Source organism: Salvelinus fontinalis, unplaced genomic scaffold (assembly GCF_029448725.1).
Source record: "Salvelinus fontinalis isolate EN_2023a unplaced genomic scaffold, ASM2944872v1 scaffold_0334, whole genome shotgun sequence".
In the NCBI taxonomy this organism is placed as follows: domain Eukaryota; kingdom Metazoa; phylum Chordata; class Actinopteri; order Salmoniformes; family Salmonidae; genus Salvelinus; species Salvelinus fontinalis.
In genome coordinates this window covers 104046-121446 of record NW_026600543.1, presented here as the reverse complement: position 1 = coordinate 121446, position 17401 = coordinate 104046, and the positions used below count along the sequence as shown (strand labels likewise).

At 42.7% G+C, this 17401-nt stretch overlaps 1 protein-coding gene across 4 annotated transcripts; it reads right to left on the bottom strand.

The window, feature by feature from the left end:
- Positions 1-447: 447 nt before the first annotated feature.
- LOC129845664 (zinc finger protein 180-like) lies at positions 448-15845 on the bottom strand. 4 transcript variants are annotated; one of them, XM_055913535.1, is made up of 3 exons: positions 15481-15845; positions 15009-15326; positions 448-4981 (listed from the first exon to the last, which is right to left on the bottom strand). In XM_055913535.1, exons 2-3 carry the CDS (start codon positions 15292-15294, stop codon positions 4035-4037), a joined length of 1233 nt encoding a protein of 410 aa, XP_055769510.1. In that variant the 5' UTR covers positions 15295-15326; positions 15481-15845; the 3' UTR covers positions 448-4034. The 4 variants fall into 4 exon arrangements, with proteins under 4 accessions (XP_055769510.1, XP_055769511.1, XP_055769509.1 ...); XM_055913536.1 differs by having other exon boundaries at positions 15009-15323; XM_055913534.1 differs by having other exon boundaries at positions 15009-15845.
- Between the last annotated feature and the right edge of the window lie 1556 nt (positions 15846-17401).

The following is a 17401-nucleotide window of genomic DNA, read 5'->3' as shown; positions in this document are numbered from 1 at the left end:
ACCTTTATAAACGTTTGGTCCAGTGTATCTATAACATACAGTATGCAATATAATATTACCTTTATAAACATTTGGTCCAGTGTATCTATAACATACAGTATGTAATATAGTATTACCTTTATAAACGTTTGGTCCAGTGTATCTATAACATACTGTATGTAATATAATATTACCTTTATAAACGTTTGGTCCAGTGTATCTATAACATACTATATGTAATATAATATTACCTTTATAAACGTTTGGTCCTGTGTATCTATAACATACTGTATGTAATATAATATTACCTTTATAAACGTTTGGTCCAGTGTATCTATAACATACTGTATGTAATATAATATTACATTTATAAAGAAATATTTAAAGGCACACTCCAGCTATATTTGAACACTTAATAAGGGTAAAAATATATATTTTGATCAAAATAGGTGTTTTTTTAGACAAAACTTAAGATAAACTGACACTTTATTCAAACTAACACAAATCCAACTAAATTACCCACACCATGTTCAATTCATGTTTTAAAATGAACAAAAGCATACAGATTGTGTTTTTGAGTACACTTTGTACAATTTGATTTAATGTGGTATAAACACAAACCCGTTCTTAGTCACAGATATCAGCCAATGGGAGCATTGTGTGTGTTCTCAGTCAAAGATATCAGCCAATGGGAGCATTGTGTGTGTTCTCAGTCACAGATATCAGCCAATGGGAGCATTGTGTGTGTTCTCAGTCACAGATATCAGACAATGGGAGCATTGTGTGTGTTCTCAGTCACAGATATCAGACAATGGGAGCATTGTGTGTGTTTCCTGATAAACGTTCATGTGATGTGGCTTCAAACAATGTCCCAACATTCTAAAAAATAACCCCTTCTTTTAAAGAACGTCCAGGTAATGGTTTCCAGTATGCATAGACAGGTTCCAGTTGATATGGATGGTAAAAAGGTACAAGCATTTCTTAACTCGGCATCTATCTAGCAGGCTACATACAGTGCATTCGGAAAGTATTCAGACCCCTTGACTTTTCCCACATTTTGTTACGTTACAGCCTTATTCTAAAATGGATTAAACTGTTTTTCCTCATCAACCTACTCACACAATATCCCATTATGACATCACAATACCCCATTATGACATCACAATATCCCACTCACCGAAGGGATGGTGCCAGGTTTCCTCCAGGCATGACGCTTGGCATTCATCATCAGACAAGAGAATCTTGTTTCTCATGATCTCAGAGTCTTTTAGCAAATGCACTGCACACCTGTTCAAATCAAAGATCCCTCACACCATCTTAGATTTAACCCTATAAAAGGACAACTGCAGTTCCAAAATAGTCAGAATTAATCAATTCATTAGTTAAATCAAGAAATCTGTAAATAATTTAGACGTTTTTTGCAGAGAAGATTTTAGTTGCGCAATTTTACATCTAATGTCTTTAATGCAGTATTTCAACAACATCAAGGTGCATGAAAAACGAGTCTATCTAGTCAGGACAGTCTCTGTGCATGCAGTCTATCTAGTCAGGCCAGTCTCTGTGCATGCAGTCTATCTAGTCAGGACAGTCTCTGTACATGCAGTCTATCTAGTCAGGCCAGTCTCTGTGCATGCAGTCTATCTAGTCAGGACAGTCTCTGTACATGCAGTCTATCTAGTCAGGACAGTCTCTGTACATGCAGTCTATCTAGTCAGAACAGTCTCTGTACATGCAGTCTATCTAGTCAGGACAGTCTCTGTACATGCAGTCTATCTAGTCAGGACAGTCTCTGTACATGCAGTCTATCTAGTCAGGACAGTCTCTGTACATGCAGTCTATCTAGTCAGGACAGTCTCTGTGCATGCAGTCTATCTAGTCAGGACAGTCTCTGTGCATGCAGTCTATCTAGTCAGGACAGTCTCTGTACATGCAGTCTATCTAGTCAGGACAGTCTCTGTGCATGCAGTCTATCTAGTCAGGACAGTCTCTGTACATGCAGTCTATCTAGTCAGGACAGTCTCTGTGCATGCAGTCTATCTAGTCAGGACAGTCTCTGTACATGCAGTCTATCTAGTCAGTGGACATGTGTACCCTAGTAGCCATGTGTACCCTAGTAGCCATGTGTACCCCAGTGGCCATGTGTACCCTAGTAGCCATGTGTACCCCAGTGGACATGTGTACCCTAGTAGCCATGTGTACCCTAGTGGCCATGTGTACCCTAGTGGCCATGTGTACCCTAGTGGCCATGTGTACCCTAGTAGCCATGTGTACCCTAGTAGCCATGTGTACCCTAGTGGCCATGTGTACCCTAGTAGCCATGTGTACCCCAGTGGACATGTGTACCCTAGTAGCCATGTGTACCCTAGTGGCCATGTGTACCCTAGTAGCCATGTGTACCCTAGTAGCCATGTGTACCCTAGTGGCCATGTGTACCCCAGTGGACATGTCTACCTAGTGACCCTAGTGGCCATGTGTACCCTAGTGGCCATGTGTACCCTAGTGGCCATGTGTACCCCAGTGGACATGTGTACCCTAGTGACCCTAGTAGCCATGTGTACCCGAGTGGACATGTGTACCCGAGTGGACATGTGTACCCTAGTGACCCTAGTAGCCATGTGTACCCTAGTGGACATGTGTACCCCAGTGGCCATGTGTACCCTAGTGGCCATGTGTACCCCAGTGGCCATGTGTACCCTAGTGGACATGTGTACCCTAGTGGACATGTGTACCCTAGTGGACATGTGTACCCTAGTGGCCCTAGTAGCCATGTGTACCCTAGTGGACATGTGTACCCTAGTGGACATGTGTACCCTAGTGGCCCTAGTAGCCATGTGTACCCTAGTGGACATGTGTACCCTAGTGGACATGTGTACCCTAGTGGCCCTAGTAGCCATGTGTACCCTAGTGGACATGTGGACATGTGTACCCTAGTGGCCCTAGTGGACATGTGTACCCTAGTGGACATGTGTACCCTAGTGGCCATGTGTACCCTAGTGGCCATGTGTACCCTAGTGGCCATGTGTACCCTAGTGGCCATGTGTACCCTAGTGGACATGTGTACCCTAGTGGCCCTAGTAGCCATGTGTACCCTAGTGGACATGTGTACCCTAGTGGACATGTGTACCCTAGTGGACATGTGTACCCTAGTGACCCTAGTAGCCATGTGTACCCTAGTGGACATGTGTACCCTAGTGGACATGTGGACATGTGTACCCTAGTGGACATGTGTACCCTAGTGACCCTAGTAGCCATGTGTACCCTAGTGGACATGTGTACCCTAGTAGTCATGTGTACCCTAGTGGACATGTGTACCCTAGTGGACATGTGTACCCTAGTGGACATGTGTAGTGGCCCAACATTGTGCTCAACAAAATCCTATTTATTGTAGGCTTCATTTCACAAAAAGAAGGTTCAGGTTTGTCACACAGTTTGAAAAGGTACATTATTTTCTTTAGCAATGTATTCAAATAAAAGTTTTCAAAAATAGTAAAGATACCCCAAAAAACTACTTAAATAGTACTTTAAAGTACTTTTCCTTAAGAACTTTACACCACTGTTGATGAGGGGTGACAGAAATGTTATTTTCCAGTATGTATAGACTGGCTAATATGGATAGTAAAAAGTAACACAAATTATAAAAGGTAAAAACTATTAAATATAATGGTATAAATAATGGTAAAAGAATGGTTGAAAACGATCTTAATTCGGCATCTACCTAGCCGACTACATACACCTGTTCAAATAAATGTTCCCTCACGTCATCTTAGATGTGACCCTTTAAATACAATTCTAGGAACAAAGTAATAAGGGATATTCCACCTAAATAATACTTTTCATAACATTTTTTATACACAATAAATAAACCAAACTATCTTCAATAGATTTTCTTTTACAAAAGGCTCTAACACCATGTGTTGTACTATATCCCTTCCCACTCTGATAACTTCTCTAACCCCATGTGTTGTACTATATCCCTTCCCACTCTGGGACCACTGATAACTTCTCTCAGCTGTTGATTCTTTCATGCTCTTTCAATTGTTGAAACCATGTACATTTCATCCCACAGTGGGAGCAGTGGAAGGCTTCTCCTTTGTGTGTGTTTTTTGATGCACTTTCATGTTCCATAAACTCTTAAAACTCTTTTCACAATGAGAACAGTGGAAAGGCTTCTCCACCGAGTGTGTTAGCTCATGTCTTTTCAGGTGCCCTGATAAGAAAAATCTCTTACCACACTGGGAACAGTGGAAAGGTTTCTCTTCAGCGTGTGTTAACTCATGTTGTTTTAGGGCATTTGATGAAAAAAACGTTTTTTCACACTGGGAGCAGTGATAAGGCTTATATACAGAGTGTGTTAGCTCATGATTTTGCAGGTTTCCTGACCGGGTGAATCTCTTTCCACACTGTGAGCAGTGGTAAGGCTTCTCTCCAGTGTGCGTTCTCTTATGTCCTTTTAGGTCCCCTAACTGGGAAAATCTCTTTCCACACTGGGAGCAGTGGAAAGGCTTCTCCCCTGTATGTGTTTTCTCGTGTATTTTCAGACTTGTTAACCAGCTGAAACTCTTTCCACACTGAGAGCAGTGGTGAGGCTTTTCTCCTGAGTGTATTCTCTCATGTCGTTTCAGGCTCCCTAACAGCGTAAAACTCTTTCCACACTGGGAGCAGTGATGAGGCTTATCTCCTGTGTGTGTTCTTTCATGTATTTTCAGGGCCCTTAAGTGTGTAAAACTGTTTCCACACAGGGAGCAGTGGAAAGGCTTCTCTCCTGTGTGTATTCTATTATGCAATTTCAGGCTCCATGAGTGGCTAAAACTTTTTTCGCACTGGGAGCATTGGTAAGGCTTCTCCCCTATGTGCATTCTCTTATGGTCTCTAAAGTGCCCTAACCACCAAAAACTTTTTCCACAGTGGCAGTAGTGGTGTTGTCTTGCTGGTTTGGATGTCTCTGGGTCTGGTTCCTCTGAAGGGCTCTTCCCACTGTCAGAGTGAGAGTCTGGTCTCTCTCCTGTCAAAGACAAACAAAAAGAGTATTGGTTAAACAGAGAGATCTGAATGAAAAAAATATTTATTTTACCAGGTAAGTTGACTGAGAACATATTCTAATTTACAGCAACGACCTTGGGAATAGGTAAAGGGGGAGGAGAGGGGATGAATGGACATTTTGCCAGGACACCAGCATTAACATACCAACTCTTGCGATAAGTGCCATGGGACTGCCTTCCTAGGAGGTTTAATCCAGACTAGATCCCTCAATAAAAAGACAGTATCTAGTTAAACAGAGCTGAATTAAAACTCCACATGATAAAAACTGTTTTCCTACAAGGTTTAATCTAGACTAGTTCCCTCAATAAAATAGCGTGTCATCAAAGTACCTGTAGTGCTTTGTAGACTAATAAAAACACTATTGGACTTGTCAGTTCTACATCTAATAAACCTAATAGTGAACACCGTAAAACTTAGATCAACAGCCCAGGCTTTTATTTGCTTAAATCACTGAACACAACAGGCTCTTATTAGAGCCAGGCTTCTATTGGAGCCAGGCTTCTATTGGAGCCAGGCTTCTATTGGAGCCAGGCTTCTATTGGAGCCAGGCTTCTATTGGAGCCAGGCTTCTATTGGAGCCAGGCTTCTATTGGAGCCAGGCTTCTATTAGAGACAGGCTTCTATTTGATATACACTGCATGTGTATATCAAACTGTATTCCTATCAGTACAATGCCTTCAGAAAGTATTCATACCCCTCGACTTAATCCACATTACAGCCTGAAATCAAAACGGATTAAATAAATCGTTTTATTCAGACCCATTTCCCATTGACATAAATATACACATCAATACTTGTCAGAATCCCCAGGCAGCGATTTCAGCGGTGAGTCTTTCTGCACACCTCTAAGAGTTCAGCACACCTGGACTGTATCTGAAAAATATATCTATTTAATTCTTCAAGCTCTGTCAAGTTGGTTGTTCATTGCTAGACAGCCACTTTTCAAGCCATAGATTTGAGACGATTTAAAATCAAACTGTAACTAGGCCACTCAGGAAATTCAATGTCGCCTTGGTTAGCAACTCCAGCGTAGATTTGGCTTTGTGCTTTAGCTTATTGTCCTGCTGAAAGGTGAATTAATCTCCCAGTGTCTGGTGGAAAGCAGACCAAACCAGGTTTTCCTCTAGGATTTTGCCTGTGCTTAGCTCCATTCTATTTATTTTTTTATCCTGAAAAACTCCCCAGTCCTTAATGACTGCAAGCATACCCATAACATGATGCGGCCACCACTATGCTTGAAAATATGGGGAGTGGTGCTAAGTAATGTATGGATTTGCCGCAAACATAACACTTTGTAGTCAGGACAAAAAGTGAATTGCTTTGCCACATTTTTTTTGCAGTAATTCTTTAGTGCCTTGTTGCAAACAGGATGCATTTTTTAGGAATATATATATTCTGTACAGACTTCCTTCTTTTCACTCTGTCAATTAGGTTAGTATTGTGGAGTAACTACAATGTTGTTGATCCATCCTCAGTTTTCTATCACAGCCATTAAATTCTATTTTAAAGTCACCATTGGCCTCATTGTGACATCACTGGGCGGTTTCCTTCATCTCCTGCTACTGAGTTAGGAAGGACGCCTGTATCTTTGTAGTGACTGGGTGTATTGATACACCATCCAAAGTGTAATTAATAACGTCACCATGCTCAAAGGGATCTTCAATGTGTTTACTTTTACCCATATACCAATAGGTTCCCTTATTTGTGAGGCACTGGAAAACCTCCCCTGGTCTCTGTGCTTGAAATTCACTGCTCGACTGAGGGACCTTACAGATAATTGTATGTGTAGGGTACAGAGATGAGGTAGTCATTCAAAACTCATGTTAAACACTAACTGCACACAGAGTCCATGCAACTTATGTGACTGGTTAAGCACATGTTTACTCCTGAACTTATTTAGACGTTGTCATAACAAAAGGGGTTGAATACTTATTGACTGAAGACCGCTCAGCTTTTCATTCATTTGTTAACATGTTGAAAAACATAATTCCACTTTGACATTATGGGGTATTGTTGGTAGGCCAGTGACAAAATAATGATACATTTCATCCATTTTAAATTCAGGCTGTGACACATCAAAATGTGGGAAAAAGTCATGGGATGTGAATACTCTCCGAAGGCACTGTAATACTGTGTATAAAAGTACCATGTATGAATAATGTATGTCACAAAATCTGTAACAAAACAAAATACTTCCTGTCCTCTGAAGAGGGGGGTGGAGCCAATCAAATATATGTAAATAAAGACTATGTAAGTGGAGTTAAGGTGGTGAGTTCCCCCTTACACTGTAAAGAGGTCTGGGGTCTAGAAAAGTGCCATGTAAGTACAATCAATTATTATTAAATATTTTGTCATCTTCCATAGCTTGAAGACCATGCCTTTGTACAGAGATAGAAACTGGTACAAAATAACCCCCCCCAAAAAATTGGACTGCAAGGCCATGTTAAGTTAAATTAGTATGTAACAGGGCTGAGGTTCATCTTAAATCAGGCCAAAAAAATCTGACAATTTCAACAACAACAATTCAGTGAACATTGCTGTTTAGCTGTTTTATAATAAAATAATACAAATCAAGTTGTGTCAATTTGTTGGTCTACGGGCCATTTTCAAAACAACGCAGTAACGATGAGTAAAGGGCCAACGTCACGATCAGCTTGTAAACTGAGTTTGAATAAGACATCCGATTAACACGTAGCGTTTAAAAAAACGGCTGGTTATACTACATTTAATAAACAACCAAATCATTAATGACTCAATAGACTAAATATAGGCATGTTTCCCATCTGCCCCGTGCAAACAGGTCGTCATACGTGTCATCACACTCCCTCATCTGATTGGTTGCTTCCCACGAACCGAATCGTAAAGCGGCATACGAGTCATCACACTCCCTCATCTGATTGGTTGCTTCCCACGAACCGAATCGTAAAGCAGCATACGTGTCATCACACTCCCTCATCTGATTGGTGGAGTAGGCGGGCTTTCTGACTGTGGTAACTAGGGGCTGACTACCATCATGTTTCCAGAGTTAATCATGCATTATTTCAATGTAACAAATCAGACATTTAAACCTCGTAAACAAATCATGGTAATTGATGGTGACCTCATTAACAATTCATTTAGACCCTGCGTTTATTTGAAACGGGCGTTAAATTTGCTGAAATCTGTGCAGCTGCCCGGCTATTAATAAAAAGGGACAGATGGCTATTTGAGACTGTGTTTAATTGAAGTTTTATGGGTTGCCAAGTCAGTATAGAATACATATATTCAATCAATCAATCAATCAATTTTATTTTATATAGCCCTTCGTACATCAGATATCTCGAAGTGCTGTACAGAAACCCAGCCTAAAACCCCAAACAGCTAGAATGCAGGTGTAGAAGCACGGTGGCTAGGAAAAACTCCCTAGAAAGGCCAAAACCTAGGAAGAAACCTAGAGAGGAACCAGGCTATGAGGGGTGGCCAGTCCTCTTCTGGCTGTGCCGGGTGGAGATTATAACAGAACTATGCCAAGATGTTCAAAAATGTTCATAAGTGACAAGCATGGTCAAATAATAATCATGAATAATTTTCAGTTGGCTTTTCATAGCTGATCATTAAGAGTTGAAAAACAACAGGTCTGGGACAGGTGGCGGTTCCATAACCGCAGGCAGAACAGCTGAAACTGGAATAGCAGCAAGGCCAGGCGGACTGGGGACAGCAAGGAGTCACCACGGGCGGCAGTCCCGACGCATGGTCCTAGGGCCCAGGTCCTCCGAGAGAAAGAAAGAGAGAAGGAGAAAATTAGAGAGAGCCAAGATTTTCAAAATGTTCATAAATGACAAGCATGGTCAAATAATAATCAGGAATAAATCTGTTGGCTTTTCATAGCCGATCATTAAGAGTTGAAAACAGCAGGTCTGGGACAGGTGGCGGTTCCATAACCGCAGGCAGAAGAGTTGAAACTGGAATAGCAGCAAGGCCAGGCGGACTGGGGGCAGCAAGGAGTCACCACGGCCGGTAGTCCCGACGTATGGTCCTAGGGCTCAGGTCCTCCGAGAGAAAGAGAGAAGGAGAAAATTAGAGAGAGCCAAGATTTTCAAAATGTTCATAAATGACAAGCATGGTCAAATAATAATCAGGAATAAATCTCAGTTGGCTTTTCATAGCCGATCATTAAGAGTTGAAAACAGCAGGTCTGGGACAGGTAGGGGTTTCGTAACCGCAGGCAGAAACAGTTGAAACTGGAATAACAGCAAGGCCGGGCGGACTGGGGACAGCAAGGTGTCAGCATGCCCGGTAGTCCTGACGTATGGTCCTAGGGCTCAGGTTCTCAGAGAGAAAGAGAGAACGAGAGAATTAGAGAGAGCATACTTAAATTCACACAGGACACTGGATAAGACAGGAGAAGTATTCCAGGTATAACCAACAGACCCTAGCCCCCCGACACAAACTACTGCAGCATAAATACTGGAGGCTGAGACAGGAGCGGTCAGGAGACACTGTGGCCCCATCCGAAGAAACCCCCGGACAGGGCCAAACAGGAAGGATATAACCCCACCCACTCTGCCAAAGCACAGCCCCCACACCACTAGAGGGATATCCTCAACCACCAACTTACAATCCTGAGACAAGGCCGAGTATAGCCCACAAAGGTCTCCATCACAGCACAACCAAGGGGGGGCGCCAACCCAGACAGGAAGTTCACGTCAGTAACTCAACCCACTCAAGTGACGCACCCCTCCTAGGGACGGCATGAAAGAGCACCAGCAAGCCAGTGACTCAGCCCCAGTAACAGGGTTAGAGGCAGAGAATCCCAGTGGAGAGAGGGGAACCGGCCCTGGAGAGACAGCAAGGGCGGTTCGTTGCTCCAGAGCCTTTCCGTTCACCTTCACACTCCTGGGCCAGACTACACTCAATCATATGACCTACTGAAGAGATAAGTCTTCAGTAAAGACTTAAAGGTTGAGACCGAGTCTGCGTCTCTCACATGGGTAGGCAGACTGTTCCAAAAAAATGGAGATCTATAGGAGAAAGCCCTGCCTCCAGCTGTTTGCTTAGAAATTTTAGGGACAATTAGGAGGCCTGCGTCTTGTGACCGTAGCGTACGTGTAGGTATGTACGGCAGGACCAACTCGGAAAGATAGGTAGGAGCAAGCCCATGTAACGCTTTATAGGTTAACAGTAAAACCTTGAAATCAGCCCTTGCCTTAACGGGAAGCCAGTGTAGGGAAGCTAGCACTGGAGTAATATGATCAAATTTCTTGGTTCTAGTCAGGATTCTAGCAGCCGTATTTAGCACTAACTGAAGTTTATTTAGTGCTTTATCCGGGTAGCCGGAAAGTAGAGCATTGCAGTAGTCTAACCTAGAAGTAACAAATGCATGGATTAATTTTTCTGCATCATTTTTGGACAGAAAATTTCTGATTTTTGCAATGTTACGTAGATGGAAAAAAGCTGTCCTTGAAACAGTCTTGATATGTTCGTCAAAAGAGAGATCAGGGTCAAGAGTAACGCCGAGGTCCTTCACAGTTTTATTTGAGACGACTTTACAACCATCAAGATGAATTGTCAGATTTAACAGAAGATCTCTTTGTTTCTTGGGACCTAGAACAAGCATCTCTGTTTTGTCCGAGTTTAAAAGTAGAAAGTTTTCAGCCATCCACTTCCTTATGTCTGAAACACAGGCTTCTAGCGAGGGCAATTTTGGGGCTTCACCATGTTTCATTGAAATGTACAGCTGTGTGTCATCCGCATAGCAGTGAAAGTTAACATTATGTTTTCGAATAACATCCCCAAGAGGTAAAATATATAGTGAAAACAATAGTGGTCCTAAAACGGAACCTTGAGGAACACCGAAATGTACAGTTGGTTTGTCAGAGGACAGACCATTCACAGAGACAAACTGATATCTTTCCGACAGGTAAGATCTAAACCAGGCCAGAACTTGTCTGTGTAGACCAATTTGGGTTTCCAGTCTCTCCAAAAGAATGTGGTGATCGATGGTGTCAAAGGCAGCACTAAGATCTAGTAGCACGAGGACAGATGCAGAGCCTCGGTCTGACGCCATTAAAAGGTCATTTACCACCTTCACAAGTGCAGTCTCAGTGCTATGATGGGGTCTAAAACCAGACTGAAGCATTTCGTATACATTGTTTGTCTTCAGAAAGGCAGTGAGTTGCTGCGCAACAGCTTTTTCAAAAATTTTTGAGAGGAATGGAAGATTCGATATAGGCCGATAGTTTTTTATATTTTCCGGGTCAAGGTTTGGCTTTTTCAAGAGAGGCTTTATCACTGCCACTTTTAGTGAGTTTGGTACACATCCGGTGGATAGAGAGCTGTTTATTATGTTCAACATAGGAGGGCCAAGCACAGGAAGCAGCTCCTTCAGCAGTTTAGTAGGAATAGGATCCAGTATGCAGCTTGAAGGTTTAGAGGCCATGATTATTTTCATCATTGTGTCAAGAGATATAGTACTAAAACACTTAAGTGTCTCTCCCGATCCCAGGCCCTCGCAGAGCTGTGCAGATCCAGGACAGCTAAGCCCTGGAGGAATACGCAGATTCAAAGAGGAGTCCGTAATTTGCTTTCTAATGGTCATGATCTTTTCCTCAAAGAAGTTCATGAATTTATTACTGCTGAAGTGAAAGCCATCCTCTCTTGGGGAATGCTGCTTTTTAGTTAGCTTTGCAACAGTATCAAAAATAAATTTTGGATTGTTCTTATTTTCCTCGATTAAGTTGGAAAAGTAGGATGATCGAGCAGCAGTGAGGGCTCTTCGGTACTGCACGGTACTGTCTTTCCAAGCTAGTCGGAAGACTTCCAGTTTTGTGTGGCGCCATTTCCGTTCCAATTTCCTGGAAGCTTGCTTCAAAGCTCGGGTATTTTCTGTATACCAGGGAGCTAGTTTCTTATGACAAATGTTTTTCGTTTTTAGGGGTGCAACTGCATCTAGGGTATTGCGCAAGGTTAAATTGAGTTCCTCAGTTAAGTGGTTAACTGATTTTTGTCCTCTGACGTCCTTGGGTAGGCAGAAGGAGTCTGGAAGGGCATCAAGGAATTTTTGTGTTGTCTGAGAATTTATAGCACGACTTTTGATGCTCCTTGGTTGGGGTCTGAGCAGATTATTTGTTGCGATTGCAAACGTAATAAAATGGTGGTCCGATAGTCCAGGATTATGTGGAAAAACATTAAGATCTACAACATTTATTCCATGGGACAAAACTAGGTCCAGAGTATGACTGTGGCAGTGAGTAGGTCCAGAAACATGTTGGACAAAACCCACTGAGTCGATGATGGCTCCGAAAGACTTTTGGAGTGGGTCTGTGGACTTCTCCATGTGAATATTAAAATCACCAAAAATTAGAATATGATCTGCTATGACTACAAGGTCTGATAGGAATTCAGGAAACTCAGAGAGGAACGCTGTATATGGCCCAGGAGGCCTGTAAACAGTAGCTATAAAAAGTGATTGAGTAGGCTGCATAGATTTCATGACTAGAAGCTCAAAAGACGAAAACGCCATTTTTTTTTTTGTAAATTGAAATTTGCTATCGTAGATGTTAGCAACACCTCCGCCTTTGCGGGATGCACGGGGGATATGGTCACTAGTGTAACCAGGAGGTGAGGCCTCATTTAACACAGTAAATTCATCAGGCTTAAGCCATGTTTCAGTCAGGCCAATCACATCAAGATTATGATCAGTGATTAGTTCATTGACTATGACTGCCTTTGAAGTGAGGGATCTAACATTAAGTAACCCTATTTTGAGATGTGAGGTATCACGATCTCTTTCAATAATGGCAGGAATGGAGGAGGTCTTTATCCTAATAAGATTGCTAAGGCGAACACCGCCATGTTTAGTTTTGCCCAACCTAGGTCGAGGCACAGACACAGTCTCAATGGGTATGGCTGAGCTGACTACACTGACTGTGCTATTGGCAGACTCCACTAAGCTGGCAGGTTGGCTAACAGCCTGCTGCCTGGCCTGCACCCTATTTCATTGTGGGGCTAAAGGAGTTAGAGCCCTATCTATGTTGGTAGATAAGATGAGAGCACCCCTCCAGGTAGGATGGAGTCCGTCACTCCTTAGCAGGTCAGGCTTGGTCCTGTTTGTGGGTGAGTCCCAGAAAGAGGGCCAATTATCTACAAATTCTATCTTTTGGGAGGGGCAGAAAACAGTTTTCAACCAGCGATTGAGTGCTGAGACTCTGCTGTAGAGCTCGTCACTCCCCCTAACTGGGAGGGGGCCAGAGACAATTACTCGATGCCGACATCTTTCTAGCTGATTTACACGCTGAAGCTATGTTGCACTTGGTGACCTCTGACTGTTTCATCCTAACATCGTTGGTGCCGACGTGGATAACAATATCTCTATACTCTCTACACTCGCCAGATTTAGCTTTAGCCAGCACCATCTTAAGATTAGCCTTAACGTCGGTAGCCCTGCCCCCTGGTAAACAGTGTATGATCGCTGGGTGATTCGTTTTAAGTCTAATACTGCGGGTAATGGAGTCGCCAATGACTAGGGTTTTCAATTTGTCAGAGCTAACGGTGGGAGCCTTCAGCGTCTCAGACCCCGTAACGGGAGGAGTAGAGACAAGAGAAGACTCAGACTCAGACTCCGACTCGCTACATAATGGGGAAAACCGGTTGAAAGTTTCTGTCGGCTGAATGAGCGACACCGGTTGAGCATTCCAACAGCATTTCCCTCCAGAAGCCATGAGAAAGTTGTCCGGCTGCGGGGACTGTGCGGGGGGATTTATACTAACGTTACTATCTGTACTTACTGGTGGCACAGACGCTGTTTCTTCCTTTCCTACACTGAAAATACCCTTGCCTAACGATTGCGTCTGAAGCTGGGCTTGCAGCACGGCTATTTTCGCCGTAAGGCGATCGTTCTCCTGTATATTATGAGTACAGCGACTGCAATTAGAAGACATCATGTTAATGTTACTACTTAGCTTCGGCTGTTGAAGGTGTTGACGAACCATGTCCAGATAAAGCGTCCGGAGTGAAAAGGTTGAATGAGGGAAAAAAGTTGCGATGGAAAAACTAAAAATATAAACGATAATTAAAAACAGAAACAAAACAAAAAACGTAAAGTTGTCAGCTAGCAAAGTAAAGTAAAGTTCGCAGCAAATCGCACAGCAACAAAACGCACAGCAACACGTCTGCAGATTCAACATATTAGACCTAATGGATAAATAGACTAGTCAGTATAGGATACATGTATTAGACCGAATGGGTAAATAGACTAGTCAGTATAGGATACATGTATTAGACCTAATGGATAAATATACTAGTCAGTATAGGATACATGTATTAGACCTAATGGGTAAATAGACTAGTCAGTATAGAATACATTTTAAGTATACATTTTTGTTATTTGTTAGGCTACTAGATTAAACAATTAATTGTTTCATATGAATTCAATCCCTTCCTGACTGCACCCTATTGGATTTCAACGAAACCTTCCACACACGTTTGTCCATGGTAGAAGTGTTCAGAAACCTTCCACACACGTTTGTCCATGGTAGAAGTGTTCAGAAACCTTCCACACACGTTTGTCCATGGTAGAAGTGTTCAGAAACCTTCCACACACGTTTGTCCATGGTAGAAGTGTTCAGAAACCTTCCACACACGTTTGTCCATGGTAGAAGTGTTCAGAAACCTTCCACACACGTTTGTCCATGGTAGAAGTGTTCAGAATGGGACTTTTTGGACCTGAATGCCAGGAGATAGAAGTTGACCCATTTTCCATACCCGACCCCACCTTATTGTGAGACATCTTCATCACAGATACAAGGTTGAGTTTGACATGTGCAAACATGTAGGGTTTCGTTCAAATCAAAAGGGGGTGCAGTAAGAAAGTGATTGAAATCATATGGAACGACCCGATTCCTACAGTACAGAACAAGTGTAGAACTTCAGTAGAATGCCCCCCTTATAAACCACACTGTGGTTCAACAACTGCAGAGAATTTGTGCCGTTTTTATTATTAAGATACTCACTGGTGTTAATCAGATCTTCAGTCACCTCCTCCTCTTTCACTCCTAAAACGTCTTCCTCTTCTGAGATATTCTGCTCTTCCTCTCCAAAAGGTTCTTCCTCTTCTTTCACTATAACATCCTCTTCTTCTTTTAATGTGATAGCCTCCTCTTCCTCCTTTTCCATTCGGAAAGCTTCTTCCTCCTCTTCTTTCACTGTGGCAGCCTCCTTCTCCTCTCCAAATACGGCATCCTCTTCTTCATCCTCCTCCTTCACTGTAATAACTTCCTCGACACTGTTCACCAACATACCCTCTTTCTCCGTCCAGCAGACCTCCTCTTCTTTAACAAGGGGGTAGTAACTTAGTGAGCTCATTGTTGGGAATGTTAGTTAATAAACTAGCTAGGTCAATATACCAACGAAGATACCTATAGTAGCTAGCTGGTTTGACGAAAGAGCACAGCACTATGGAGACACTAACGGTTCTTTACTCACCGAAGTAAAATGAATCCTTTAACTTAATATATAAATTGTTACAAGCCGTTTGTTCATTTCTGGAAAGCGTGTTGGTGAAAAGTTAACTAGCTAGCTTCAGCCACTGGTGCTATCGAAACGGACGTAGCCATCTAACGTTATCTATAACGTTAGCATCAGACAATCAACGTCGTACCTAACTGGATGTGAAATAAAACCGATTAGCGGTACTAAGGTGTAAATATACGTGTATTTAAAACATATTGCCTAACATCCACAGGACGTGTCTGGATACTTTAAACTTTTTTTTTTTAGCAAGCTGCTACTGATGAGTCGCTTCTTCTTCTTTATGATTTGGTTGGCGGATTACATTCAACTTTTGGCTGCATACACCGCCACCTACTGTACTGGAGTGTGAGGCCAGTCACAGCCGATCTACATTTACTTCCGGTAATACGGGAACAAGGAACAAGGAAAATTACCATGGCAACTTTTAACCCTCTTTAAAACGCCACCACCCCATTCCACTATTTAACCCTGTCTAATCCTACTCCAGAACACTAGTACCCCATTCCACTATTTAACCCTGTCTAATCCTACTCCAGACCAGACCACTACCACCCCATTCCACTATTTAACCCTGTCTAATCCTACTCCAGACCAGACCACTACCACCCCATTCCACTATTTAACCCTGTCTAATCCTACTCCAGAACACTACCACCCCATTCCACTATTTAACCCTGTCTAATCCTACTCCAGACCAGACCACTACCACCCCATTCCACTATTTAACCCTGTCTAATCCTACTCCAGAACACTACCACCCCATTCCACTATTTAACCCTGTCTAATCCTACTCCAGACCAGTGGTCTGAGAGGACCGAACACTACCACTCACACCCACTGCAACTGTTATGCAGTAAATCCTCGCAATCCAAAGTACTTCTCAGCCGCTTCCACCACAACTTCTATGTTCTGTGACTTCCAATCCATTTCTGCAGTACAATTGACAACCGTGGCTATAAGTGCTAAACCCCCCTACCTTACTGAAGCACATATTCTTCCCATCATTCTGTGCTCTACTCACAGGAAATCCACTCAGGATCCCTCACCCTGCTGTACCCACCTTCCTCTTCCTCTTTCTTCGCTGCTTTGGCATACGACACTCTGCAATACTCTAGCTCTGGCAACCTCACCTTGCCTTTCTCTCACCAGACTCCTCCGATCTCCAGCCCCATGGGCACCCCCCAAAGTAACACATACAACTTTTATCCACTGATAGTAAACATTCCTTTCGTCTCATGCCCTCCTGCAGCACACTTCTCACATCTAGGAATCTCCCTCCTCCATTTTGGAGGACATATATTTCCATTGTTAGATCGGTCACTCGAATATCTTGTCAATGTAATAGACACTCTTTGGTATTGTCCAATGGTTTTTATACTGTATGACACACAGCAGCATCCCCGACCGAAAATACACACACACACACAAATAATAAATTGGTTTAACCTATTTAAAAATAAGCAAATATGCAGTCCAAACACGTCAAAAAATGTATTCAATTTTAACTAATAATTCCATTCATTTTAAAGAGTGATGGCGAAGGCAGACATGGTGTTAACCCAATAAATCCATTCATTTTAAAGAGTGAGGCAGACATGCAGTGATACATTACTAAACATTTGGTCCAGTGTATCTGCAACATGTCAAGGCTCCCGAGCGGCACAGCGGTCTGAGGCACTGCATCTCAGTGCAAGAGGCGTCACAACAGTCCCTGGTTTGAATCCAGGCTGTATCACATCTGGCCGTGATAGGGAGTCCCATAGGGCGGCGCACAATTGGCCCAGCATCGTCTGGGTTTGGCCGGGGTAGGCAGTCATTGTAAATAATAATTTGTTCTTAAAATATTACCTACCTTTAGAAATAAATAATAATG